The 27,418-nt window shown below is 36.3% G+C and overlaps 1 protein-coding gene across 9 annotated transcripts in view; it reads right to left on the bottom strand.

Annotated features, from left to right (window-relative positions):
• Positions 1-27,418, bottom strand: part of SWT1 (SWT1 RNA endoribonuclease homolog) — a 94,926-nt gene that overhangs the window by 3,904 nt on the left and 63,604 nt on the right. For 6 of the 9 annotated variants that reach the window (XR_003129088.3, XM_025430089.3, XM_025430094.3 and 3 more), the window contains 2 exons: positions 13,315-13,381; positions 9,191-9,255 (listed from right to left, as the gene is read on the bottom strand). Coding sequence is in view for 6 of the 9 variants with exons in the window: in XM_025430089.3 (XP_025285874.1) it covers positions 9,191-9,255; positions 13,315-13,381 (132 nt within the window). In the remaining 3 variants the exon portion in view is untranslated. Of the gene's footprint in view, positions 1-7,862; positions 8,111-9,186; positions 9,256-13,314; positions 13,382-17,098; positions 17,126-27,418 lie in introns of those variants that run through there. The other 3 variants (XM_025430093.3, XR_003129089.3, XR_003129090.3) reach the window with 3 other exon arrangements.

Genomic DNA, 27,418 nt, shown 5'->3' with positions numbered 1-27,418 from the left:
AAGCAGAGGGAGAAGGAAGCCAAGCTCCATGTCAGGAGCCTGACATGGGACTTGATCCCAGGACTCCAGGATCACGCCCTGGGCCAAAGGCAGGTGCCAAACCACTGAGCCACCCAGGGATCCCCTAATTACAATATTTGATGCAGTTTTTCCAAAATTCTTTCTAGGTACAAGAAGAAAGTCTACAATAGATATTTGTTTTACAATTCTCTGAACTTTTCTATTTGCAGTATCTTAGATGAAAGAAAAATGGAATACAATGCTAATATAAAAACAGCATATAATAGCTAACATAATATTCAATGGCAAAAGACTAAAAGCTTTCCCCCTAAAATCAGGAACGAAACAAAGATGCCCATATTCAACCACTTCTAGTCAACACTGTACTGGAAATTCTAGTCAGAGCAACTAGGCATAAAAAACAAATAAGCATACAAATTATAAACAAAGAAGTAAAATTATCTCTATTTATAGATCCTAAAGAATCCACAAAATACCTGTTAGGATAAACTAATTCAATAAAGTTGCAAAATAAAAGATTAACACACAAAAAATCAATTGCCATTTTTTTAAAAGATTTATTTATTTATTTTATTGAGAGAGCAAGTGGGAGATGGAGAGAGAGAATCTCAAGCAGACTGTGTTGAGTTCAGAGCCCCATGCAGGGCTCAATCTCATGACCCTGAGATCATGACCTGAGCCAAAACCAAGAGTCAGATGCCTAACCGACTGAGCTACCCTAGGCACCCCAATTCCATTTCTACACGCTAGAAATGAACAGTTAGAAAAGGAAATGAAAAAAACAATTCTATTGTAAATGGAATTGAAATGAAAAAGATTAAAATACTTAAAAATAAGTCTAACTGAAGAGGCACAAGACTTGTACACTAAAAACCACAAAACATTGCCAAAAGAAATTAAAGACCTAAATTAGTGGCATACCATAATACTCCCCGAAGCAATCTACACAGTCAATGCAATCCCTATCAATGTTCCAACAATCTGTTTTACAAAAACTGATCCTAATATTCACATTGAATTGCAAGGGACCCCAAATAGTCAAATCTTGAAAAAGAAAAATAATGTTTAGAAGACTCACACTTCCCAATTTTGAAAACTCAAAATACAAAGCAACTTTAATCAAAACAGTGGTAACGGCATACAGACATACAGACCAATGGAATAAAGTTAAAGTCCAGAAATATATCTCACATACCTGGGTGACTGATTTTCAACAAGGGTGCCAAGACCATTCAAAGGGAAAAAAATAGTCTCTTCAACATTTGATGCTAGGACAACTTGATACCCACATGCAAATGAATGAAGTCAGACCCCTACCTCACATCATATACAAAAATTAACTCAAAAATTCATCAATGGGGCAGCCCAGGTGGCTCAGCGGTTTAGTGCTGCCTTCAGTCCAGGGCATGATCCTGGGGACCCGGGATAGAGTCCCACGTTGGGCTCCCTACATGGAGCCTGCTTCTCCCTCTCCCTGTGTGTCTCTCATGGATAAATAAAATCTTTTTTTAAAAAATGCATCAATGACCTAACCATAAGAGCTAAAACTATGAAATTCTAAGAAAAAAAAAAAAACACTGGGGTAAATCTTCATGACCTTAGTTTTGGCAATGCACACAGATATGATGCCAAAAGCCCAAGCAATACAAGAAAAACACATAAATTGGACTTCATCAAAATAAAAAACTTGTGGCAAAGGATGCTATCAAAAAAAGTGAAAAGACAATGTACAGAGAGAAAATATTTGCTATATCTGATAGGGTCTAATACCCAGAACATGTAACATGTCAAGCTGCCAGGTGCCAAGGTGGTTAATAAGGACAACAAGCCAAACTGAAAGTAAAATCAACTGTTTCATTTGCTGCAACACTGAAAACGAGAGACAAAATTAAAGGTGTCAGTTCCCCAGTGGTCCATTTTCCCTTATAGAATGGCACTGAGTTAGGGCCACATGATACATAGTGTAGACAGGGGACATCATCTCATTGCTGAGGATCCCTTTTCATGGACCCAGGGGAGGAAGGGGTGCGGGTCTTGGTGCATTCAGACTGCTGTAACAAAATACCACAGGCTGGGTGGCTTATAAACAACAGAAATTTATTTCTCACAGTTCTGGAGGCTGGAAGTCCAAGAGCAAGGCACTATCATAGTCACATTCTGGTGAGAGCCCTCTTTCATAAAAGCATTAATCCCATTCATGAGTGCTCTACCTTCATGACCTAATCACCTCCCAAAGGCCCCACCTTCTAAGACTGTTGAATTGGGCAACAGGATTTCAGTATATGAATCTGGGAGGGACACAAACATTCAGAACATAGCAAAGGGAAAGAGCTAGGAGTAGAAAAGCATTGGTTCAGAGTGGAGAAAAATACCTTGGCCAAGTCCTCCAAGGAATTCTCAGCAGAAGTGCCTGAGAGGTGCCCTCAGCCAAAGTCCCCAATAAGGAGGCCACCAAATGGAGTTGCCTGGGCTAGGAATGCAGATATGCACGTAAGCTCAGGGCCAAGGGACCTAAGCATTGTCTGCAACTCCCTCCAGAAGAGTGCAACACACTGGCTGTGTACCAAATCTGGCATGCGGAAGGCAGCTTTCCCTGGTGGAGTGCCAGATAAAGCCTTATAACTGCCTACGGTCAGGCCTGAAAGATCACACATAGGATTTTGGCCTCAAGCCACATTCCTCATAAAGACTTATTATAATTCAACAACAGTAAGAAAACAACCCACTAAAAAGTGGGCAAAGGATTTGGGGACACATTTCTCCAAAGAAGACAAAGAGCCAATAACCACATGGAAAGACGCTCAACATCATTAGTACTTAGGGGAATACAAATCAAAATCACAACGAGATCACCCTTCACACTCATTTGGACAGCTATCATCCAAAAAAAAAAAAAAGGTAACAAATTTTGTCAAGGATGCAGAAAAACTGGAACTCTCATCTCTTGTTGGTGGGAAGGTAAAACAGTGCAGCTGCTGTGGAAAAAGTCAGTAACTCCTGAAAAGTTAAACACAGAATTCCACTCTTAAGTATATACCCCACCCCCAAATTTGAAAGAATTGGAAGAATTCAAATACTTGCACACAAATAGCAACACTATTCACAATAGCCAAAAAGTGAAAAAAATCCAAATGTCCATCAACAGATGAGTGGATAAACAGAATGTGGGCTATCCGCACAATGGAGTATCATTCGGCCATAAAAGGAGTGAAGTATCAGGGAAGCTGGGTGGCTCAGTGGTTGAGCATCTGCCTTCAGCTCAGGGGTGATCCTGGGGTCCTGGGATCGAGTCCCACATCAGGCTCCCTACATGGAGCCTGCTTCTCCCTCTGCCTAGGTCTCTGCCTCTCTCTCTGTGTCTCTCACGAATAAATAAATAAAATCTTAAAAAAAAAAAAAAAAGAGTGAGGTACTCACACATGCTCCAATGTAGGTGAACCTCAAAAATATCATGCTAAGTGAAAGAAACCAGATACAAAAGGTCATGTGTTGTAGGATTCTATTTATAAGACACATTCAAAATAGATAAATCCATAGAGAGAAAGCAGATGAGCGGTTGCCAGGGTCTGGGGGAAGGGAAGAACCCAGACTGCTTACGGAGCCTCGAACTTCTCTCTGGGGTGATGGGAATGTCTTAGGCCTGGAGAGAGATGTGATTGCACAGGGGAGTGAATGCACTAGATGCCCCTGAACTGAACACTTTAAAATGGTTAATTCTGTTATGTGAATTTTACCTCAATTAGAAAAAACAGTGTATATGTTTATTTTATACTATCTTCTGTTAGTAAATTCAGACCACGTAAGTAATCATCTTCCTCACCCTTCCCCAAAGTGGTCAGCTGTATGCAAGTTAAATCCTTCTTCTCTTTTCACCTCCGTGCTCTGCCACCTTTCATTTGGTGCATCTGGCCCTGTGTCTAGGAGGAGCCACTGAAACCAAAAGAACCTCTCTCTTTTGGCAGCTTATCTGAAAACCATGAGCTGTGGAGCACACCTGCGGTGAATATGAGCGCTACTGATCACGGTGGAGACAGCAAATAATTTCAAAACAAACCACAGAGTAACAAAAATAAAAGCTCCGACCAGATGCCTGCTAAGCAGCAATCACTATTTTTCTATGCATTCAAGGTATTAGATACATGTCATTCATCTTCAAAATCATCCTTTTAGGTATAAGAGAGAGCTTATTAGTTAATATCACAGTTCAAACCTGCAAAATAAGTGGCAAGACAAAGAAGAAAATAACAGGTACGACTGCCTTAACTCTGACTATTCAACTTTGACCCCAGTACCACCTCCACAAAAAAACTCCTCCCAACTAGTGCAATAGTAAAGTCAAAATAATTTTAGACATTTGATTGGAACCATCCTGCAAGAGACTCTGCCCGCCAAGTTATCCAGTGAGTTTCCAATACCTTCAAAGATATGGCCAAGTTTTGGGTGCCTGGGTGGCTCCATTGGTAAGGGTCCAACTCAAAATATTGGCCAGGGATGACAGACATTATATATTTTAATTTTAATTCCAGTTAGTTAACATACAATGTAATATTAGTTTCAGGGGCACAATACAGTGATTCAGCACCTCCATACAATACCTGGTGCTCATCACAAGTGTACTCCTTCATCCCCATCACATATTTAACCCATCCTCCCAGCCACCTCCCCTCTGGTAATCATCAGTTTGTTCTCTAGAGTTAAAAGTCTGTTTCTTGATTTGTCTTTTTCCCTTTGCTCATTTGTTTTGTTTCTTAATTTCCACATATGAGTGAAAGCATATGGTATTTGTCTTGGACTTACTTCACTCGACATTATACTGTCTAGTTCCATCATTGCAAACGACAAGATTTCATTCTTTTTGATGGCTGGGTAATATTCCATTGCATATATATATACCACAATTTCTTTTTTTTAAGATTTTGTTTATTTGTTCATGAGATACAGAGAGAGAGGCAGAGACATAGGCAGAAGGAAAAGCAGGCTCCCTGCAGGGAGCCTGATGCAGGACTCGATCCCTGGACCCAGGATACATTGTGCCGAAGGCAGACTCTCAACCGCTGAGCCACCCAGGCGTCCCATAATTTCTTTATCCATTCATCCATCAATGAACACCGAGGCTGCTTCCCTATCTTGGCTATTGTAATAATGCTGCAATAACCACAGAGATGCATGTATCCCTCCTCTGAATTAGTGTCCTTGTATTCTTTGGGTAAATACTCAATAGTGAGATTACTGGATCATAGGGTAGTTCTACTTTTAACATTTTGAGGAAACTTCATACCATTTTCCATAGTGGCTGAACCAGTTTCCATTCCCACTAACCGTGCATGAGTGTTGCTTTTTCTCTACATCCTCGCCAACATCTGATTTGTTTCTTGTATTTTTGATTTTAGACATTCTGACAAGTGTGAAATGGTATCTCATAGTTTTGATTTGCACTTCCTTGAGTGATGGTGAGCATCTTTTCATGTGTCTGATGGCCATCTGAATGTCTTCATTGGAGAAAGGTCTGTTCATGTCTCCTGCCCATTTTTTACTTGCATTATTTGGGGGATGCCTGGGTGGCTCAGCGGTTTAGCATGTGCCTTCAGCCCAGGGCATGGTCCTGAAGTCCTTCAAGTACCACATCGGGCTTCTTGCATGGAGCCTGCTTTTCTCCCTGTGACTGTGTTTCTGCCTCTGTGTGTGTGTGTGTGTCTCTCATGAATAAATAAATAAAAATCTTTTTAAAAATTTGGATTATTTGGTTTTGGGGTATTAAGTTTTATAAGTTCTTTATATACTTTGGATACTAATACTTTATCAATATGTCATTTGCAAATATCTTCTCCTCTTCAGTACACTGCTTTGTTAATTGTTTCTTTTGCTGTCAGAATCTTTTTATTTTGAAGTAGTCCCAATACTTTATTTTTGCTTTTGTTTCCCTTGCCTCAGGAGACATATCTACAGAAAAACATTGCTAAGGTCAGTGTCAGAGAAATTGCTGCCTGTGCTCTCTTCTAGGATTTTTATGGCTCCCTGTCTCACATTTAGGTCTTTAATCCATTTTGAATTTATTTTTATGTATGATGTAAGAAAGTGGTCCAGTTTTTCCAACACCATTTATTGGTAAGACTTTTCCCTACTGGACATTCTTTCCTGCTTTGTCGAAGAATAATTGACCATACAATTGTGGATTCATTTCTGGGTTTTCTATTCTGTTCCATTGATCTATGTGTCTGTTTCTGTGCAGTACCATACTGTTTTGATCACTAGAGCCTTGTAATAAAACTTGAAGTCTGAAACTGTGATTCCTTCAGCTATGCTTTTCTTTTTAAAGATTACTTTGGTTATTTGGGGTCTTTTGCAGTTCTATACAAATTTTGTTTGTTCCAATTCTGTGAAAAATGCTGCTGGTATTTTGATAGGGATTGTATTAAATGTGTAGATTGTTTTGGGTAATGTAGACATTTTAACAATATTTGTTCTTCTAATCCATGAGCATGGAATGTCTTTCCATTTCTTTGTGTCATCTTCAATTTCTTTCATGAATGTTTTACAGTTTTCAGCGTATAGGTCTTTCACCTCTTTGGTTAGGTTTATTCCTAGGTACCTTACAGTTTTTGGTGCAACTATAAATGGGATTTTTTTAAGGATTATTTTCTTAATTTCACTTTCTGTTGCTTCATAAGTGTATAGAAATGCAACAGACTGCTGTATATTGATTTTGTATCCTGTATTGAAATAATCATACAGTTCTTATCCTTTCTTCTCTTATTGTTGTGATGTATTAAGTTGACTTGCAAATACTGAACCACCCTCACAAGCCAGGAATAAATCTCATGTGATTGTGGTGAATGATTTTCTTAATGTATTACTGAATTTGACAGATGTTAATTAATTAATTAATTAATGGAGGGAACGGAGGGAGGGGGAGAGAGTGAGAGTTAGCAAGCAGGGATGAGGGAGGAGCAGAGGGAGAGGGGGAGAGAGAATCTCAAGCAGGCTCTACATCCAGCACAGAGCCCAAGGTGGGGCTTAATCTCAGGACCCTGAGATTGTGACTTGAGCAGAAATCAAGAGTTGGACACTTAACCAACTGAGCCACCCAGGCGCCCCAACCTCCAACAAATGTATTTTTGACACAAATCTCATGTACACAAACTTTTAAATGTGGCATATCAGTAAAGATCTATAATAAGAGTATAAGTGATGGACAGTCTGGAAGATTAAGGTAAAAAAAAATAATTTTTACCCCTAGCTACAACAGACTATGTATGTCCAATGGTTTTAGATTTTTTGGAAAACTTATTTTAACCTAATGAGTAATAGTAACATTTGTGTACAATTATCAATCCCTGTGTCTTGATATCAAATAAATTTATCAATCTAGAGTTTAACAGAAGTACCTTGACAGTTAACACTCACTGCATCTGCTCATAAAATTTTATAGTAATACAGAGATATGTGTAATTTAAAAATAGCAAATAAGCTGTGGTTTAGTGATAGAAGTGGCATATTATAAAGCAGTGAAACTACAGACATTTCTGCTATAGCACTTGTTTTGAACACATGAATCTGTTCCAACATCGCTGATATATTAAATAACAAATTGAGCATGATGCAAATTTCACATTTTCCTATATAAAATTTCAGCAGTAAGAACCACTAGATGAACAGAGAAAACTACCCAGCAGAACCAAGCTACTTAGGAATACACAAAACACACACATGCACATACTTTAAATATGTGTACCATTCACAATTGGTGTTGCAACTTTACATTCAATTTCAGATAACTTTCCTTCCACATCATCACATTAATCCACAACCTGCAACCCTTCCAAGTACCACCTCCACAAGCAAATTTCACCTCTTTTTCAATAAAAAGTGTCAGATTTATTGACACATTTACATATTTCTTAACCATTTAACACGTGTAAAACTGATGCTATTTTAATTTGGTTCCTACCTTCTTTTTAAATGTATGTCTTATTAAGTTTTTGAGTGATATGCCTCAGACCCATTTTTCCCAAGAGCCTTTTTCTTGCATGATTTTGCATAGCACAGGACTGACTGCAAACCAACTGCTGCTCCATGCCTCAAAATGAATCTTGACGTGGAGTCAAAAAAAGAATGGTGAGAAGGGGGAGTATGAGACTGGAGGGCAACACTGACAACATTAAGTGGGTTTTGTTCCTCATGAATTTGTTTGCCTGGGCTCAGGATTAGCAGGCTTCACACACACCCTGTATATTAAAGAATCATATTTATACTGCTTCTTCTTTCTTGTTACATATGAATACTATAAACTATTTTTTAAAAGAAAATATATGATGCTATTAAGTACAGGTGAAACTAGTCAACATTTTTATGGATACATATATTCATAAAGATGAGAATTATAAACACAAAATCTCTAAGGAGAGGATGGAAGGGAGAATATACATAGAGATGGGTAAAGGTCTATTTTGTCAACTGAATGGTAGGCATGAGTATTCTTTATACTAGTTTGTCTTCAAATTATGGTCTGGGGAAAATAAGAGGCTTTCAAGGGGTCTGTGAGGTCAAAAAGGTCAAAACTATTTTCATAATAAGACTAAGACACGATCTGCCTTTTGCATTCTCATTCTTGCAAGAACGTACAATAGTTTTCCAGTGATACATGACACGTGATTACTAAAACAAACTAAATTCAAAAGCAACTATCAGAACCCATTTGTCTACCATTACGCCAGGCTTTAAGAGATCTGCAAAAATGTAGGATCTCTTTTTGTTTGGGAAAAATTATTTTCATAATTATATGTTCCTTATCTTAACATGTAATTAGTTATTATTTTGAAATGAACATACATTTAATTCTAATTTCTAATATGGCAACTGTAGATAGATACAACCTACATAAACAAAAGGTCTTTGGGGTCTTCAACAATTTTGTAAAATATAAAGGAGTCTTGGGGCCACAAATTTAAGAATCACTTTAAACTTTATACCTGTCTTTATATATGCGTGTACACACACACACACACAACCACAGAGCTCTTTTGGTATGTATGAACTATTCCATATTAATAAAGGTGAAAAAATCATAGTGTAGTGAAGACATAAAAAGAATCCTTCACCAGCACACCAACTGGTGCTGTATACAGTAAAAACTTACAACAGCATTATCTATAATACAGATGGGACTTACCGATACTCGGACTGTGAAACACAATCATAAAGTTCCTGGGGAGTGAACTGGATATTTTTATTTACCTGAAAAGAATCAAGATGTGATTGTTAAGAATACATATGAAGTTAAATGCACACAAGTAGAATGACCCATACTCTGAAGGTGCAAAATGTCAAGTTTCTCATATTTGCATAAAAAGAACAATCACAAGTTCAGTGATCACAATGCTAGGCTAACACTAAATTGCATGTATAATTACTAGTCCTATTGTTACAACTTAATCTGTTCATAGAACCAGAAGAACTGATTAGGTTCCTGGGGTGAGTGGGAATCTCAACAAAAAAGACAATTACTTTGTAGATCAAGTGGAAAGAAAAAAAAATGTGTACTCCAGGAAACACTAAATTTTACTCCACTGGCTCTTATCAATAGATTCAGGCTTCAATTAGCCTAGAGTCTTAGAAGATTTCTAACGTACATATTCAGTATTTCTTTTCTTAAAAAAAAAAAAAAGAAAGCAAATGTTAAAAAGTTAAAATGACTATATTTAAAGGATTGGAGTAGATTTGGGGTCATAGAGGTAGACTATTTTAAAAGCAGAAGCAGCCACATCTTGTTTTTATCCTGAACATTATAAATAATTCAAGCTGAAAGAAAAACGTAAAGCATTCAACTCTAACAACATCTGAATACTATGGCTGACACTTCCAGAAATTATTACTGATGAACTTTCATTTTCATTTAAATACTAAGTTTATAAAGTCTTCAAGAAGGTCTATCTGTTTAGGAAAAAGTTTAGTTTACAGACATTTTCTAAAGAAATGTCTTTTTCAGACTATCAAGGTCTAAATTTTTAATATGTTTAAGGCCATAAATATCATAATTCAGAGATATAACTTAAAATAATACAATACTTAAAATAAATCCTCAATCACACAAAGACTAGTCATGGCACACATTTGGAGGACATGGTGATGGAATCCTGTATTTCTTGAGGTTTACTATTGATTTAGCTATATTCTACTTATGTACAGGGAAGAATCTGGATAATAAATTCTTTTTATCAGCTAACTCAACAAATAGCAACAAATATGTCCAGAATTTCTGAGTTAGTGATGGAAAACTAAATGAAACTATCTTCTGTTCAATCTACTTTAAAAAATATTTAGATAGCTGGTATACATTTTTTGGTGAAGAAATTACCATATTGTGTAGAAAATGTTTCCATTCACTAAAGATTAAAAATACATAGTTTTAATTTTTTTAAAGATTTATTTATTTTTTGAGAGAGCAAGAGAGAGAGAGAAAGAGAGTGCATGCATGTACCTGTGCAAGCAGGAAAAGAAGAGAGAGAATCTCAAGCAGACTCCATGCTAAGCACAGAACCCAACATGTGGCTTGATCTCCTGACCCTGAGGATCATGACCTGAGCCAAAACCAAGAGTCAGAGAGACACTCAACCAACTGAACCACATAGGCACCCCTATAATTTTTGAATACAATATTTTAAATATATAATCCTACATTTTTGTTTAAAATTAGGATTATAGGACAGCCCAGGTGGCTCAGTGGTTTACTGCCGCCTTCAGCCCAGGGCCTGATCCTGGGGACCCAGGATCGAGTCCCACATCGGGCTCCCCGCATGGAGCCTGCTTCTCCCTCTGCCTGTGTCTCTGCCTCTCTCTCTGTCAATCATGAATAAATAAATAAATAAAATTTAAAAATTAAAATTAGGATTATATATTTATATATGTTTAATGTTATTTAACTTGATAAAATATTTAATATTATATTTGATGACATACAAATTAGTATATAATTACAATTAATTTTTAGGTACTTTATAATTTTTATTAAAAGATCTAAAAATGTTTAAGATATATATTTAGACTGTCAACCAGTCCAATTCCTATTTCTTTATATGTTTTACTTTCATGTCAACAACACTGATAATTTTCGCTATTGCCCCAATATGCCAGGACCTATGATGTATCCAAACTTAAGGTCAGTAAATGCCAACAACCTTGCAAATGTTTGATCAAAGGATGAAGAAATAATTTGTTCTCTGTCAAACGTTAAGAAAAATTGGCTAAAGAAGTGGTCTTGAACCTGATGTGAATAAAAAATATGTCATATAAAATAGTTCCTTAAGCCTTTAGATTTTAAGAAGAAAAAAGTATCTAGATATAGCTTTACTTTTCCAAGCAATCATCCTCATACATTTGGACACTTAACCCAGATCACAGTTGAGGTATAAGGGAGCTGTGGCTGCAGATCACAGGAGATGACCAAAAAGTAGGCAGCTAATTTACTACTAATAAAGGCACTGCTAAACTGAGGCACAAATTCATGACACACATCACAGGGTCTAGCCTGAAAAAGCTCTTTTCATCATACTCATCAGTTTTGATACATTTTTAATTACTCATATTGGGACATTTTAAACTACACTGTTAAATATCATTTCTGTGCTCAAGCATATAATTTTAACTCCCAGGGAACAAATAGCTACAAGATGCCTCTGTCAGTAAACAGCAGTGTGACTACAGAATTGATTGTGGAATTGGTGTTCTCAATTTTTGTTGTGCTCCTTATAATGGATGCCAGGTACTAGAAATGGCTATATTATTTTTAATTCTTAAAAATTCAAGAACGAAAGGCAAAGGTTAAGCGTTAAAATAGCTAAACATCTGAAAGATTTGGATGGTCTCAAATGTGATGTTTATGATGTAAGAAATACCTCCTCCAAGTAGTAACTGTTCTGAGAGGGGAAAGTGCTGCTCAGAGAAAGGATTTTAAAAATCTGGGAATCAGATCCACAGAATCTTATACGTAATAAGTTAGACATTTTCTCCCAATACTCTCAGCAATAGAAAGCACTAAACTCAAAAAAGATCCGTGTCCCAGATTTTTCCAGGCTATGTGATTTTAAAGTTGTCCTACTGTTTCCACAAATATATTTTAATTGTTAGGATGATTCCATTTAAAATTCAAAAATATGATGAAATAATTATACAAATCATCCCCAAAGAAGAAATCCTTTTAATAAGCACATCATGTGGTTAGTACAGTGTTAAGGCTGATTTTCTAAAAAAGCACACATAAACACTATTCTTTACATAAAATAGGTTAACACTACTGAACACTTAACTGTGTCTGGTACTTCATATACATTAAGCTATTTTGTCTTTAAATAAAGGATTAGATCTATAATTTATCTACTAATATTCTTCCCATTTTACAGATAAAGAAACTGAGACAAAGAGAAATAAATTAACTCTTCTATGAGCACACAGTTAATATGGGGTAGAACTAACATTTTTGAAAGGTAGTTTGACCCCAGTCTGTGTTCTTAATGTAAGGTGTTACATACAAAGAGTTAAAAGAAGAGCAAACCAGAAATAAAAGTGAATATATTTTTAAAAGCTTCACTCCATAAGAAATGTGGGACCTGAATATATGTCACATTCCTTCCTTTGGAGTATTTAGAAACTTACACACACACACACACACACACACACTTGAAAAGAAAGAACATACAGGAACATGGGTGGAGAAACTGAAGATCAACAGAATACTCTCCCTGGATCAGCACTGATGAGGAAAGCTTGCAAGTTAAAGTCACAAAACACCAGAGCCTCACCACAGCTCAGCTGTCACACCAGGGTCTGTGCTATTGCTACGGAGGAAACGGAATTAGAACTTTCCTTTTCACTAATCGCTGGTTCTCAAACAGAGGTGGCTCTTTCTCCCTAGGAACCATCTGGGTCTGTAAGCTGAGTGGGGCAGCAGAATATTTTTGGTTGTCACAGTGACTCAGATATTGGGATTTAGTATGTGAGCAGCAGCGATGCCAAACACTCTGCAGCGTTCCACACACTGGAGAAACAGCACGTCTGGAAGGCCAACCACACCTCTAATGAGAAACAATTCTGTGCTGGAGAAGGTGTCTTAGTTTAGGACTCTAAGTTTTCATTTTATGAATGAAAGAAAAAGTTTAATATGTCTTTGACAAACTTCTGCGGGACTTATAGATTTAAAGCAAATGCCATTCTGATGGTTTTAGACCTCTATTATGTTTATTTATAGTAAAATTTGTTTATGGTGGAAATATGATAAACATTTAAAAATATTTCTCCTACCTCATACTTGATTAGGAAGTTATAGAGGGTCTCAACATCTTGATAATTACTGTTAGGGGCCAAAATCCTAAAAATAAAATAAAAACAAAAGAATGGGAATGAATGATTTAAAAAAAATAATAATACCTTGAACATATCCATACTGTGAGATCACTTATTGTATGATCAGTATAGTTCAACAGAGATCAATTTATTAAAATACTTTTGCTTATTTATACTGATACTTACATCACCATTTAGCCAACCGTAAGCATTCTTACAGGAAATTTACCTTTTGAGTTATAATAAAGCAGATTTCTCAAAAGGCAGATAGAAATGTGAGGTGTATTTACACTTCATACCTTTTAAAAGCAGCAGGTAATGCTTGAAGAGTTCCCACAGAATGTTCAACCAATCCCAGTGGACAACTGATTAAACTACCAGACACAAAAGAAATCCTAATAAAAGATTTCTAAATTCAAATAATATTGTTTGAACTATCAGCCTAGCATAGTATGAAAAAGCATGAGTAATCAGAGCATGTCAATCATTGAGAGTAACACTGAAAAAAGTAAAAAAAAAAAAGTAGCAATGGAAAGGAAGACAAAGGACATAAAAATATAAATATATAAATAACAAACATAAAAATACAAGTGGGAACAAGGAAAATATAAAAATAAAGAAGGAAATGGAAAAACATATTTCTCCATCTAGCAGTATAGAGTATTAATTTTTATTTTCTTATACCAAGAATTTTTGAGTCCTTTGAGGATGAATTTTTTTTTTTTTTTTAAGCTTTTGAAAAAAAGAAAAGGAAAGGTATTTTTACTTTGGTGTAGTGATGATAGCCATGCCTGCCTGTCTGGGTTTTCTAGCTGTGTGACCCGGGGTGAGTTCTGTGCCACTTATTTTCCTTTATCTGCTAAATGAGGATGGTAGTAGTCCTTACTTCACAAGATACTTATCAGAATCAAAGGAATTCCTTAAGTCTTTAGAACAGAGTCTGACCTACAGCCAAGCCAGCACTATATTCTCAATTATAAGAGTCACAATAACTATTATCATCTAATGGTTTCAAGTCACAGAATAACTGTACAATGATCTGAGAAATCAAGCCACCTCAATTCTTAAAATACAAGTGCTTTTTAATTCCAATGTCTCTAGGTCCTCACATCCTTGCCAATGCTTGACAGCTTCGGACTTTAGTTAACTGATCTCAATAACCTTAATTAGATCTTAAGCTATTTGGCTTTTATTAGACTTGTGGGAAAGCTTTTATAAATAATGTTTCAGGACACTGTCACATTTTTTAAGGGGTTTTACTCCTTGCAAGGAGACCCTTACAGAATACAAAAATCTGCACAAGAATACTAGTTTTATGGAAACATTTTTTTCTCCCAACAAGTAATTTTAGAATACAAATAATTTCCTAACAACAACAGAAAAGGTGGGGGGAGAGGGGAAGATTATACATTAGAATCCATAAATAATTCACTTAAAATGAAAATGAAGCAATTTAGGTAAGTTAAACTAATCTTTCTGAAAGGCAATGGAAAAAAATTGGGTGTCCTAATTGTGTAACCAAATGTAAACAGATTATCTGCAATGTGGAATAATATACATCTATTCATTTTTCTAGCTTTGGATTACTTCCATAAAAGAGGGTAAGGAAATTAGCTGTAACAAGATGTTTTATATTAAAGAGCCTTAATAAATTCCAAGCTAGTATCACAAAAGAAAGTTACTTTTCCAGAGAATAAAATTCACGTTTCTGGCCTGAAATAATTCACAGAAAAATTGGCTTTAGGTAAGTTAGTCATTTATCGACAGCAAAAAGTCATATCTAAAGTAAGAAATAAAAGAATTACATCATTCTAGTTTTCCAATTTTTCCAAAAATTTTAAACTCCCAACCTGGTTTTATTTATTTTTTAAACAATTTTACTGAGGTACATTTTACATACCATAAATTCACTCATTGTAACAACTCAATGATTTTTAGCAAGTTTACAGAGCGGTACAATGATCACCACAATCCAAAAGCATTTCCCTCAACTGAAACAGATTCCTATTGCCCATTTGCAGTCACTTTCTGTTCTCACCTCCAATCCCAGCTCCAGGCAACCACTAATCTACTTTCTGTCTCTATAGTGGACTACATTGTCAGCCTGTAAGTTCTTTCCCTCTTATCATCACAAAGCACACTTGTCACTATAAATAATATCACACCATATAATACAGAATCCAGTGGATGACTCAAAATCTAGTGGATAATAAGGTCTAAACCTCAGAATGTATCTGGTAAGTAAAAAAGCAAGATGCTTGGAGCATCCAAAAATGCCCAAGAGCAGAAACAAGAGACCCTTTATTCTCTCATTCAACAAATATTTGGGACCTACTATGAGGCAAGCACTGTTCCAGGCCCTTGGATACAGCAGTGAACAAAAGACAAAGATGCATGGTAGACCAAAGCATCATAATTCTAAACAACTTGTGAAAGAAGAAAAAAAAAAAAAAAAAAAAAAAACCTGACCAAGCACAGGAAGATAAGGGAGGAAAAAAATATCTCATTGTTACCCATTTGACAATCCCTTCCCACTTGTTAACTGCTACTTGTAAACAAACAAGTTTACAAGTTACTCCAGTGATGAAACACATGAATTTTAGGTTTCTAAGAAGAAGTCATTTGCTCCACATGTAAAGATCTGGTTATCTGACAAAATATCACCAAATTATATTCTAATGAAGAAAGGCATATTGGTATACCAGCATCACTCACAGATATGTTACTGTTGCAATCAGACAAAAACAATACAAGCTATTTTTTAACCCTAGGATATACATTATAGGATTTGTGATAAAATTTACTATTCTTAAAGACTATTCTGAGGTAAACTGAGTCCCAAATAGACTAGATCATCTTTATTAAAATACATTCAATTTAGGGTTGAATTTAGATTTCATTATGAGTCCCAGGTAGACTAGATCATCTTTACTAAAATATACTCAATTTAGGGTCGAATTTAGATTTCATTTTGTCCTACGAACTCTGAGTTGATGAGAATGGAATTTGGTCTGGTACCAAATAAAAAAAAATTGCCAACTTTCACTAACTAGAAGTACAGCTTGTTGCAAATATACAAAAAAAAATAAATGGAGAAATGGTTTATGGACTTCCATGCCTTTGTAATTCCCCACACAGAAATTCTTGAGAGGTCAGCCTTCTCTATAGCTTTCTCATTTTTTTTCTTACACCAATGTGAAAACAAAAGACTTTTTATAATGAAAGTCCTAAAATTACCCTCCAATGGCAATTTTTAAAATAATAAAGAATTAGCCCTTAAAGGAAATGAAGTACTTTTCAGAAAACGGCTGTTTTTAACTTATAAATACATCCACATTTGACCTTTCAAGAGAAATTCATAATCATTAATAAGTACTTATTAAATGCATACTATCTTTTCAAATGTGTATTATATAAAAGCTATGGAATATAAGAGAAAATTAAAAGACATGAGTGCCTCTCTTCAAGTTGTTTATAATTTAGAAAGTTCACTTTAGAGTTCTGGAATCAGAACTGGGAACAGACATCTGAAATAGTGTTTGATCCTCAGCTTATAGATTATTTATAAACTAAGTCTGATCTGAATTCACTTTGGTTTCTTTTAGAACAGCATCAACAATAACATATAATGTCTTGCTAAAGACTTACTCAGAGTCTGACACTGCTTGACATACATATTACATACCTCATCTCTAATTCTTTTAAGACCACAAATTTAGTTATGTGACCTTGATCAAATTACCTGCTTTTCTGCACCTCCGCTCCTCACCTGTGAAATGAGGAGAGAGTAGTATTTACCGTATAAGGTTATTATATGAACTACATAAAATATCTAAGATGCACATGTCAATAAACCTTAGCTGTTATGAAACCAGTTTTCAGATACAGAAACCAAGGGCCAGAGTTATAAAACACTTGCCTAAGATTACACAGAGTGGTGGTAGGTATCTAAATCTCTATTGGTTTAACTCTGGAGCCCATGCTTTTTCCACTAATAAAACGGATAACCACTATCATTCGTGCCTCTAAATGATTTTACAAAATCAAATGGAATAAAGTTCTTTTAAAATAATTGAAGATTTTCAGGAGCGCCTGAGTGGCTCAGTTGGTTAAGCATCTGCCTTCAGCTCAGGTCATGATCTCAGCATCCTGGGATGGAGCCCAGTATCAGGATCCCTGCTCAGTAGGGAATCTGCTTCTCCCTCTGCCCACCCCCATGGGTGCGTACTGTCTCTCAAATAAATGGATAAAACTTTTAAAAAAGTAAATAAAATAGTTAAAGAATGTTAAAGGTAACCAAAGAAACTCTTTAATTTGCTTTTACCAAATGCTTCTGGTAAACTGTTTGTGTCTGTTCAAACACTCAATCTTTGTAGTTGTTATAGCTTTCTCAAAGCCACAGAGGAAGTCAGTAGCAGAGCCAACACTCACTAGACCTCCTGATACTTAACCACAGAAGTACTTTTGAGTTTTCTTTTTTATCTGAGCAATTAGCATTAAGTAAAAAACATGTTAATCTGAATTACACAATTTCCATCTTGCCCAATATCTATAGTTCTCTTTAAGAAAAAAGAAAGACTATCCACTCAATTTTTTTGAAGGGGATAGGGAGGGGCAGAGGGAGAGATAGAGTGTCAATCCTAAGCAGGCTCCATGCCCAGCAAGGAGCCTGACTCGGGGCTCAATCTCACAACCCTGAGATCATGACCTGATCTGAAATCAAAAGTGGGATGCTGGGGATCCCTGGGTGGCGCAGCTGTTTAGCGCCTGCCTTTGGCCCAGGGCGCGATCCTGGAGACCCGGGATCGAATCCCACATCGGGCTCCCGGTGCATGGAGCCTGCTTCTCCCTCTGCCTGTGTCTCTGCCTCTCTCTCTCTTGTGTGACTATCATAAATAAATAAAAAAATTTAAAAAAAAAAAGTGGGATGCTTAACCAACTAAGCTACCCAGGTACCCCAACCACTCAAATTTTTTAAAAAGATAAAAGTTAATAGAATAATCTGACTAAAATTAAAAATCTAACAATGCACTAAAAATGAACTAATTTTTAAATTAGAATTTTAAAAATTCAAAGATTTTCTCCTATTTAGGAAAAATAAAGCAATAGACTAAGGATCAGGAAAAGATGTCTAGAATATTCAAGTTTAATATTTAATTCTAGAAATTCAAAAGAAGAAAGTATATTCTTGGATATTTATAAATTATAACTTCTATTCCACAGAACTGAACATATTATGTTTCCTGCTGGCAAGACAGTTTTAAATTAATATAATATTTAAAATAGTTTTTGAGAGTGTGAAAAAAAATCAATAAATTTAAAAAGTAATTACATGGCTCATTTTACTTAGTATAATGTCCTCAAGGTTCATCCATGCTATAGCATATGTCAGAATTTCCTTCCTTTTTAAGGCTGAATAATATTCCACTGTATGTATTACACTATAATGCCTATCTCTTCAACTATTGATGAACACTTGGGTTGTTTTCATGTTTTACGTATTATGAATAGTGCTGCTATAAACATGGGTATAGAAATATGTCTTTGAGATCCTGTTTTCAACTCTTTTGTGTATAAACTTAGAGTAGTCAAAATCATAGACATTAAAATGGTGGCTGTCAGAGACTGGGGGATTGGGAAATGAGTTAATGGGAATACACTTTCAATTATAGAGATGGATGAAAGTTATAGAGTTGAAAGTTACGGAGATGATGGTGTAATGGCTGTATATTTAATACCACATTAATTCACTTTTTAAGTACACTTAGAACTGGTAAAGATGGTAAATTTTATGGTGTGTTTTACCACAATAAAATATTAGATTAAAAAAGTAATTACATGAATGAAAATGTTTACAGAATTATTTGAGAAACTCATTTTATATTCTCTAAAGCTAAGAACTGACTCAAAGGTTAATTATTATTATGAGCTGCTTGTTACATCATTATTGGAGAGAATATAATTTATTCAGCATCTGACCAGTGCCATGGACTGAACAAATGCTATCTCTAATCTCTGCAATCTAATAAAGCAACTGTTACAAACTCCCATTTTCTAGATCAAGAAACAGATACAAAAAGGTTAGCCTATCTTGGTGACAGAGTTAGTAAATGGATGAAACTAGTATTCAACTTCCTGTCATTCTGATTCCTGAAGATCTGCTCTTATTTTAATACAGTGATGCACCTGGACAATACTGGATTTTGCTGATGATAATTTAAATTATATCACTGATAAACTGGGTGCAAATGTATCCAATCAACAATGAGGAAACACTCTCCAGGAAAAAAATCTTAGATCTTAGAGTATCATCTTAAATTTTTTTGGTCACTTACTACAAGTAAAATTAAAATCAGGGCAGCCTGGGTGGCTCAGCGGTTTAGTGCTGCCTTCACCCTGGGGCGTGATCCTAGAGACCCAGGATAGAGTCCCACATCAGGCTCCTGGCATGGAGCCTGCTTTTCCCTCTGCCTGTGTCTCTGCCTCTCTCTCTGTGTCTCTCATGAGTAAATAAATAAAATCTTTAAAAAAAAAAAAAGTTTTCTATAGGTAATTTGGTGAAATCAGCTATGCAAATGAAAGATATTCATCAGCTCTAAATTTTGAAAGAACACCATATGTAATTAAAACTGGATGGGCAGCCCGGGTGGCTCAGCAGTTTAGCACTGCCTTCAGCCCAGGGTATGATCCTGGAGACCCGGGATCGAGTCCCACATCTGGCTCCCTGCATGGAGCCTGCTTCTCCCTCTGCCTGTCTCTGCCTTTCTCTGTGTCTCTCATGAATAAAAAAAATAAAATATTAAAAAAATAAATAAAATAAAACTGGTAAGAAGAAAATTAAACAATTTAAATAAATTAGACAAATTTTATGTTTCTGTTTTCTTTTCAGGGACAAAAAACTTTGCAAGCTGACTATACAAATTAGATAGAAGTATTAAATACAGGAACTTTTGAGTTGTTTGGCCAAAATAAATACTTAAAATTGATCTACTCAGAATACTGGAAATCTTTTTTTTCTAAAGCTGGTGATAGGACCAGGAGAGTTTATAGGTAGTTTTAATGACTACATTTGTAATTATAAAAATAATTCTATAGAAGGAAAATATAATTCCAATAGTTAAAGGAACAGATTATATGATTTACAGATGTGTTAGAGATATACGTACATACAATGAAAATATTCTTTTTTTTTTTAATTTTTATTTATTTATGATAGTTACAGAGAGAGAGAGAGGCAGAGACACAGGCAGAGGGAGAAGCAGGCTCCATGTACCGGGAGCCCGATGTGGGATTCGATCCTGGGTCTCCAGGATCGCGCCCTGGGCCAAAGGCAGGTGCCAAACCGCTGCGCCACCCAGGGATCCCCAATGAAAATATTCTGGCAAATATTACAGCTTTCTGTTAATTTTGTAAGAAAGTTACAATACTATATACTCTACTTTTCACTCAGCCTTTTATCTGGGTCATTAGCCTTCAGTGTATTTTCTACATTGGCATGTAAGCATCATAATATAATGGTTATAATCTCAGTCTCTTTGGAGTCAGCCTGGGAAGTAAAAGAGCAATGATTTAAACCCAGAAAAGATGGTTCCAGTGTCCATGTTTCTACCCAAGATGCCTCTAGGAGGTATATGCAACACATAAGATGAATATTTATCCTAAGATATGGTTTGCAAATATACAGCAGATAAAACCTTAGTGAGCATCCAGTGCTAATCAAAGTCATCAAGATATCTCCTTAGGAAAATGTAATGAAAGCAATGTAAACAACACTGATGTCTGTCCAGTTGTGTTTCAAAATTTTGAGATAACTATCAGAAGTGACATAGTCAACAAAAAGTAGAGTAGTCTGTATAGAACTTTGGAAAAGGGATTAAAGGAAAAGAATTTCACTACATAGGGGCACAGCTGACCGTGGCAGATGAAGCTGTAGAAAAGAAAAGAGATTACTTTAGCTTGAAGCCCGCAACCCCCTACCCCGAGTCAGCAAGAAAACTTGGTGATAATTTAGTTTTCAATGTGAATTTTCCACTAAGAGTCATCCAGTTTATAAATATTTCAGTTGTTACTGATTTCAATGTAAATAAATAAATGGGTATTCTGATATATCAGCTCACTTTGTTCTCAATTTGATTACTGTGAGTCAGAGAACGTTTCAGTAAACTGATAAAATTCCTAACCTTGCACATTTGGGGCTCAAACTCTGTACCCCTGTAACTATGTAATCATGGCATTAGGATTCAGGTAGCCAGGTTCTTTCCAATCGTTTATTTCTGCACTTATCACATGTTAACTCTTGTGTGGGGTGGGGATATATTAAAAATTGAAAGGGCTGCTACCCTTAAATAGCTTACTATCTAGTCTCTTTAAATTGAGCAGTACAAAGTATAAACTAGAGAGAATCTACAGTGGTTAATGTTGGTTATCCTTGAAGAGGAGAATAAAACAGCTGAGGTAAAACAGACGAGAAAAAGAATTTTCACTCACTATGTATCCTTTTTTGCCTTTTGAGTTATTTTTAAGCAATGTGAAGGTATTCTGTATTTTTAAATGATTAATTACAATTGGGGAAAGAAAGAATTGGTGAAAATAAAATCTGAGGAAATCATTCAGAAGGAAATTATTCAGGCACAGAGGGATGAAAGAGATGAAAAAAAAAAACAACACAAAAAAGGAGCTAAGAGATATGGCTGAGAGAATGAGGACAGGCAGGAATAGAAATTCCTAAGAGAAGAAGGAGAATGAGGAACAGGCAAGCATGGAAGAGAATGAATGAGAATTTGTAGAATGGAAGACTTGAGTCTTTAGACTGAAGAAAGTATACCATATCTCAAGAAAGACCAAAACAAAATCCATACCTAGACGTATAGTGATAAAAATTACCAAACATAAGTTATAGAGGAATATCCTGAAAGCATTCAGAGAAAAAAGAAAACAGATGACCTACGAAGAAAAAGCAATATGCTGACAGCTGACTTCCATCTCCAAGAGGATAGAATAAAATTACACCTTTCAAAGTGCTCAGGGAAAATAGCTGTCAGCCTAGAATCTGCACTCAGCTAAGTACCAATTAAGAATTAAAGCCAAACAACACTGTGAGTCAGAAGGTGAGCATTTACCACTATTAGATCTTTGTGAAAGAATGACTCAAAAATTTGCTTCATTAAATAGGAAACTGAATCCTAAAAGAAAGAGTAGGATCTAGGAAGAAATGAAAGTTCCAAACACCTAATAAATAATGATGGGGATGAAAACATGGGCTATTTCGTGTAATAATAAATACTCTGGGGAATGGTTTAAAACAATGTGAAGCTAATATGTTAGAGAATAAGGACAAGGAAGACGAGAGGAGGGAGATCAGAATTTAAGTGTTCTTAAGATCCTTTTACTCAGGATCTGAATAATCCTGATTGTTTTAGAGGGCGGGGAGGGACAGACGGACAGAGGGAGTGGGAGAGAGAGAATCCCAAGGGGGATCCATGCTCAGCATGAGCCCAATGCAGGGCTCAATCTTATTACCCTGAGATCATGACCTGAGCCAAAATCAGGAGTCAGATGCTTAATGACTGAGTGAGCCACCCAGGCGCCCCAATCCTGGTATTTTAGACTTTATAAATCAAATAGGCATTTATTAGTTTAAAGGTAATAATATAAAATAGAAATAATACGTGCAACTTCCCAACGAGTAGTGGGATAAAAGGAGGATTAGAAAAAACTAATATTACACCTTGTTCAATCCAATAAAAAGCAAGCAAGGACAAACAAAGGTATGACAAATACAAAAGGTAAGTGACAGTGTGCAGCCCCACATAGGTGCACTTCAGGAGGCCCTTACTATGGAACCACCGAAAGATCTTTAAAGGAATTTTAGGGGATCCCTGGGTGGCTCAGCGGTTTAGCACCTGCCTTTGGCCCAGGGCGTGATCCTGGAGTCCCGGGATCGAGTCCCACATCAGACTCCCAGCATGGAGCCTGCTTCTCCCTCCTCCTGTGTCTCTGCCTCTCTCTCTCTCTCTCTCTCTCTCTATCATAAATAAATAAATAAATAAATAAATAAATAAATAAATAAATAAATAAATATTTAAAAAAAAATAAAGGAATTTTAGTAGCTGAATTTGTAAATATTTGGGGAACATAGTTTTTGTTTAATAAGATGAACATAAGCCAAGATTTTAGTTCAATGATGAGCAAGAAGTTTCCCTTCATCCAAAATATCCATTTGTATAGTACTTTCAGAAAGGCTTTTTGTTGTCGTCTTCTTCTTCCTGGTCGTCATTGTTTTAGGTCCTTCTTCTGCGGGTTTCTGTCTGCAACCTCAATGAGTAAGCACATCTGTGCCTTCTTACAGTTTCTGTAAGAATTTTTTATCCTTAAGGACCTCAAGATTTGCAAATGTAGGGTGGTATTTTTGGATTAATAAAACTATCTTAAACTTAAAAAATAAATAAGTCTAGGGTGCCTGGGTGGCTCAGTTGTTAATCGTCTGGATCAGGCACAGGTTAGGATCTCAAGGTCCTGGGATCTAGCCCCCCACCCCATCAGACTCCCTGTGGGGGGGCCTTCTCCCTCTCCCTGCTGCTCCCCCTGCTTGTGCTGTCAAATATATATATATTTTAAAAAGAAGTCCAAATATACCAGTAATACTTATGGAAAGAGATTTTATCAATCAAAACAAGTCTAGCTTTATATCATGTAAAAAAATTAAAGAGGGTGTGAGGCGGGGTAACTGGGTGATGGGCATTAAGGAGGACACTTGAAGTAATGAGCATTGGGTGTTATATGCAACTAATAAATCACTGAACTCTTCCCCTAAAACTAATAAAATACAATATATGTTAACTAACTCGAATTTAAATAAATATTTTAAAAATTAAAGAAATAATGACCTAGAATGGTTGGAGATAGAAGGAAAATACTAGCAAAAAAATATATATATAGAAAGCTGGTCTGGCAGTATTAACAAATGACAAAATAAACTTGAAAGGAAAAATAATTAGCAGTAAAGAGCACCAATACACCAGGAAGATACACCATAACCTCACAATATAGAAAGCAAAAGCTGACAGCATTACAGTAAGAAATTGAAAAGCTCACAGTTACAGTTGGAAATTTTAACAAAAATCACAGAACTGCTCAAAAAAACCGGTAACCATATACCAATATGAACATACAATGAACAAATTTGAGCTAATGGACACAGAGAATCCTGGTACCTTAAGAAACTGAGGATGAAAACAGGAGTCAGGGGCACTAGTTTAAATGATGAGCTCAGTTTTAGACATTTAGAGTAGGAGTGGAAAGCTCATGATTGAACCAAGGACAGAGTAAGACGAAAGAATGTTCATAAAGGGGTTGGGAGTAGATGTGATCACCAAAGCAGAGCATATACAGAGGGGAGAGGAGGTGGTGACAGTATCAATAGTGAGTCCAGGAAATGTTACAAAAACAGAGGGTGTATCTAAACTTCCTAAAGCAATAACCAAATTTATCAGGAGGTTAGAACTGTAAGTATTATTCAATATTTACCTTTAATAGGTCTAGCAGGAAAATGTGGTTTAAAGATGAAAACAATAATTACTGAAAAACCTTTTGCTCAGAAAGACCCAAGGTGACTTGGAGAATTTTTCAGACAAAAGCCTTTTAAGCATCCTAAGAGTGTGCCTCACAAATTGTTAAACAGCAGGACTTCCAAAAATATTAAGGGCATTGCCCTCAAGTAGCTTCACGGAGAACCCAAGGTAGAGTTTGGGTTAAATGCAAGGGTTTATTAAAAAAAAAAAAAAAATTGCGGTTGTCATTTTTGCCTAATGAAGTGAATCCCGGTAAGATTCTCAGAAAACGGTTTTTCAGAGGATTGTTCTAGTAGAAGTATCACTACGACTAAATGGGCTAGAGATATTACAAAATGAAAAGACGTTTTGGACTCTCCTACCTTTTATGAACCGGAGACAGGTTGAAAGGGCTCATCTGCAGCTTACTTATGTTAAAAGTTCAGAGGCCAAAACCAAGAGCCCAGAGAACAAAGTCAAGAGCAGCTGTAAATAATTTGCAGGCAGCAGGACTGAGCCCTAATGAAGAAAGTGGCAATATGTGCATAGCTGGATTTTAAAATTGCTAGGAATTCTGCGTGCCTCTTGTTCTCCCCCCATTTTGAATGTGAAGGTTTATAGCACTTATCCTATGCCTGTCTTGATAGTGTATGTTGGGAGATAAGGGCAACTAACTTGTCTCTTTAATTCACAGTCAAGATAGAGAGGAATGGTACTTAATGTGTCACATGAAAGAAGCCTTGCCTCAACCACCCCAGACCTGATTTAAATGATGAGATCCTAGATATTAAGCTAATGTCATAATGGGAGAAGATGGATGAGTATGTTTTGCTACTAGGTGGGATGTAAACTGTTGTGGCCAGAGGGCAGACTGTGTTCCAAGATGGCCACACAACAGGATCTCTCATTCATGTATTCTTCTAACAATGTAATATAGACATTTCTCCTTCTATCAACAGATAGGGTCTATGTTCCCTTCCCCTGGGCCTAGGTAGGTCTGTGACTACAGGGAAAATGATACTATAGGATTTCTGCAGCAGTGTCATTAAAGGCAATATAGCTTTTACCTGACATTTTTAGACACTCTTGGAAACCAGCCTTCAGCCTGTGAAGAAGCCAAGCTACATGGAGATGCTACACGTTGATGTTCTAGTCAATACCCCGTATCAGCCGTCCTTTGAGATGGCCACAGACACCATCTGACTGCAACTGCACAGATCCCAAGTGAGAACTGCCCAGCTGAATCCAGTCAACCCCCGAACCATTGGAGAAAATAACTGACTGTCAATGTTTTAAGCCAATAAGTTTTGAGATGATTTGTCATGTAGTAGAACATGAGGGGTGAGATAGGGGAAATTAACCATCAACTAAATAAACTGTATACAAGTTCTTTTGCAGTTAATCTTTTGATTGGTTCAGCACAAAGAATTGTGGAACTGCTCATCTTTTTTTTCCTGTTTAGTCATATATCCATTAGCTTTTTAGTGAAGTTTCTCTTGATAAAGTCCTATTTATCTTAGTTGAACTAGGAATATTCTTCATATCTCAGCATGTAGAGAAAAGAGAGATCAGTGGTTCTGTTGGTGATCGACAGGATAGATGGCAGCAGGAACCAATTACCCTAAAGCCCAGGTAAGACACAGACCTGAGGCAGAGTGTAGAAATCCATAAGGAAAGGTGTATACACAATGGTGCCTTTCCATGAGTCATTACATAACAGAAGTATCTAAGTTGAAGAATTGGCTTACCTGACTGGGTGGCTCAGTCAGTTAAGCCTCCAACTCTTGGTTTTGGCTCAGGTTTTGATCTCAGGGTGGTGAGACTGAGACTTGTGTCAGGCTCTGTGCTCAGTGCGGAGTCTGCTTAAGATTCCCTCTCTTCCTTTCCCCCGCCCCTGCTCACACCCCCCCCCTAAAATAAAATACATAAAATCTTTTTAAAAAATGACTTTCAATAGAAAGTTGAAAATGCATGGATATGAAAAGTATGTTGGCTCAAGTTACAATACAATTATATCTCTGCAACTTCTCTGGAAATCTATACATTTATGAAAACAACTAATTCCTGATTAATTGTACTGAAAAGAAGTTGTATTTTCTTTGCTTTGCTTTGAGGACAGATGGCTGCCCTAAGGTTAAATATGTAAAGCAAAAATAACAATCAAAGCTTTATTGAGGGGGCGCCTGGGTGGCTCAGTGGGTTAAGTGCCTGCATTTGGCTCAGGTCATGATCCTGGGAACCTGGCTGGGATTGAGCCCCACATCAGGCTCCCTGCTCAGCTTCTCCCTCTCCCTCTGCCCCTCCTCTGCTTGTGCTCTGTCAAATAAATAAAATCTTAGGAAAAAAAAAAAAGTTTCATTGAATGGAACACACTGAACTAAATGAAGAATGCCTCTTTTACTGCACAGGAAACTACATAGGATCATATCCACTTCTCTAATTGTTTAAAACTATTTCCAAGCAATCTGAAGGACTGTTGACTTTTATTTTTTTTTTTTTCTTTTTGACTGTTG

Source organism: Canis lupus, chromosome 7 (genome assembly GCF_003254725.2).
Source record: "Canis lupus dingo isolate Sandy chromosome 7, ASM325472v2, whole genome shotgun sequence".
Lineage (NCBI taxonomy): Eukaryota > Metazoa > Chordata > Mammalia > Carnivora > Canidae > Canis > Canis lupus.
Note: the sequence above shows the minus strand (reverse complement) of the source record. Positions and strands in the feature narration are given on the sequence as shown.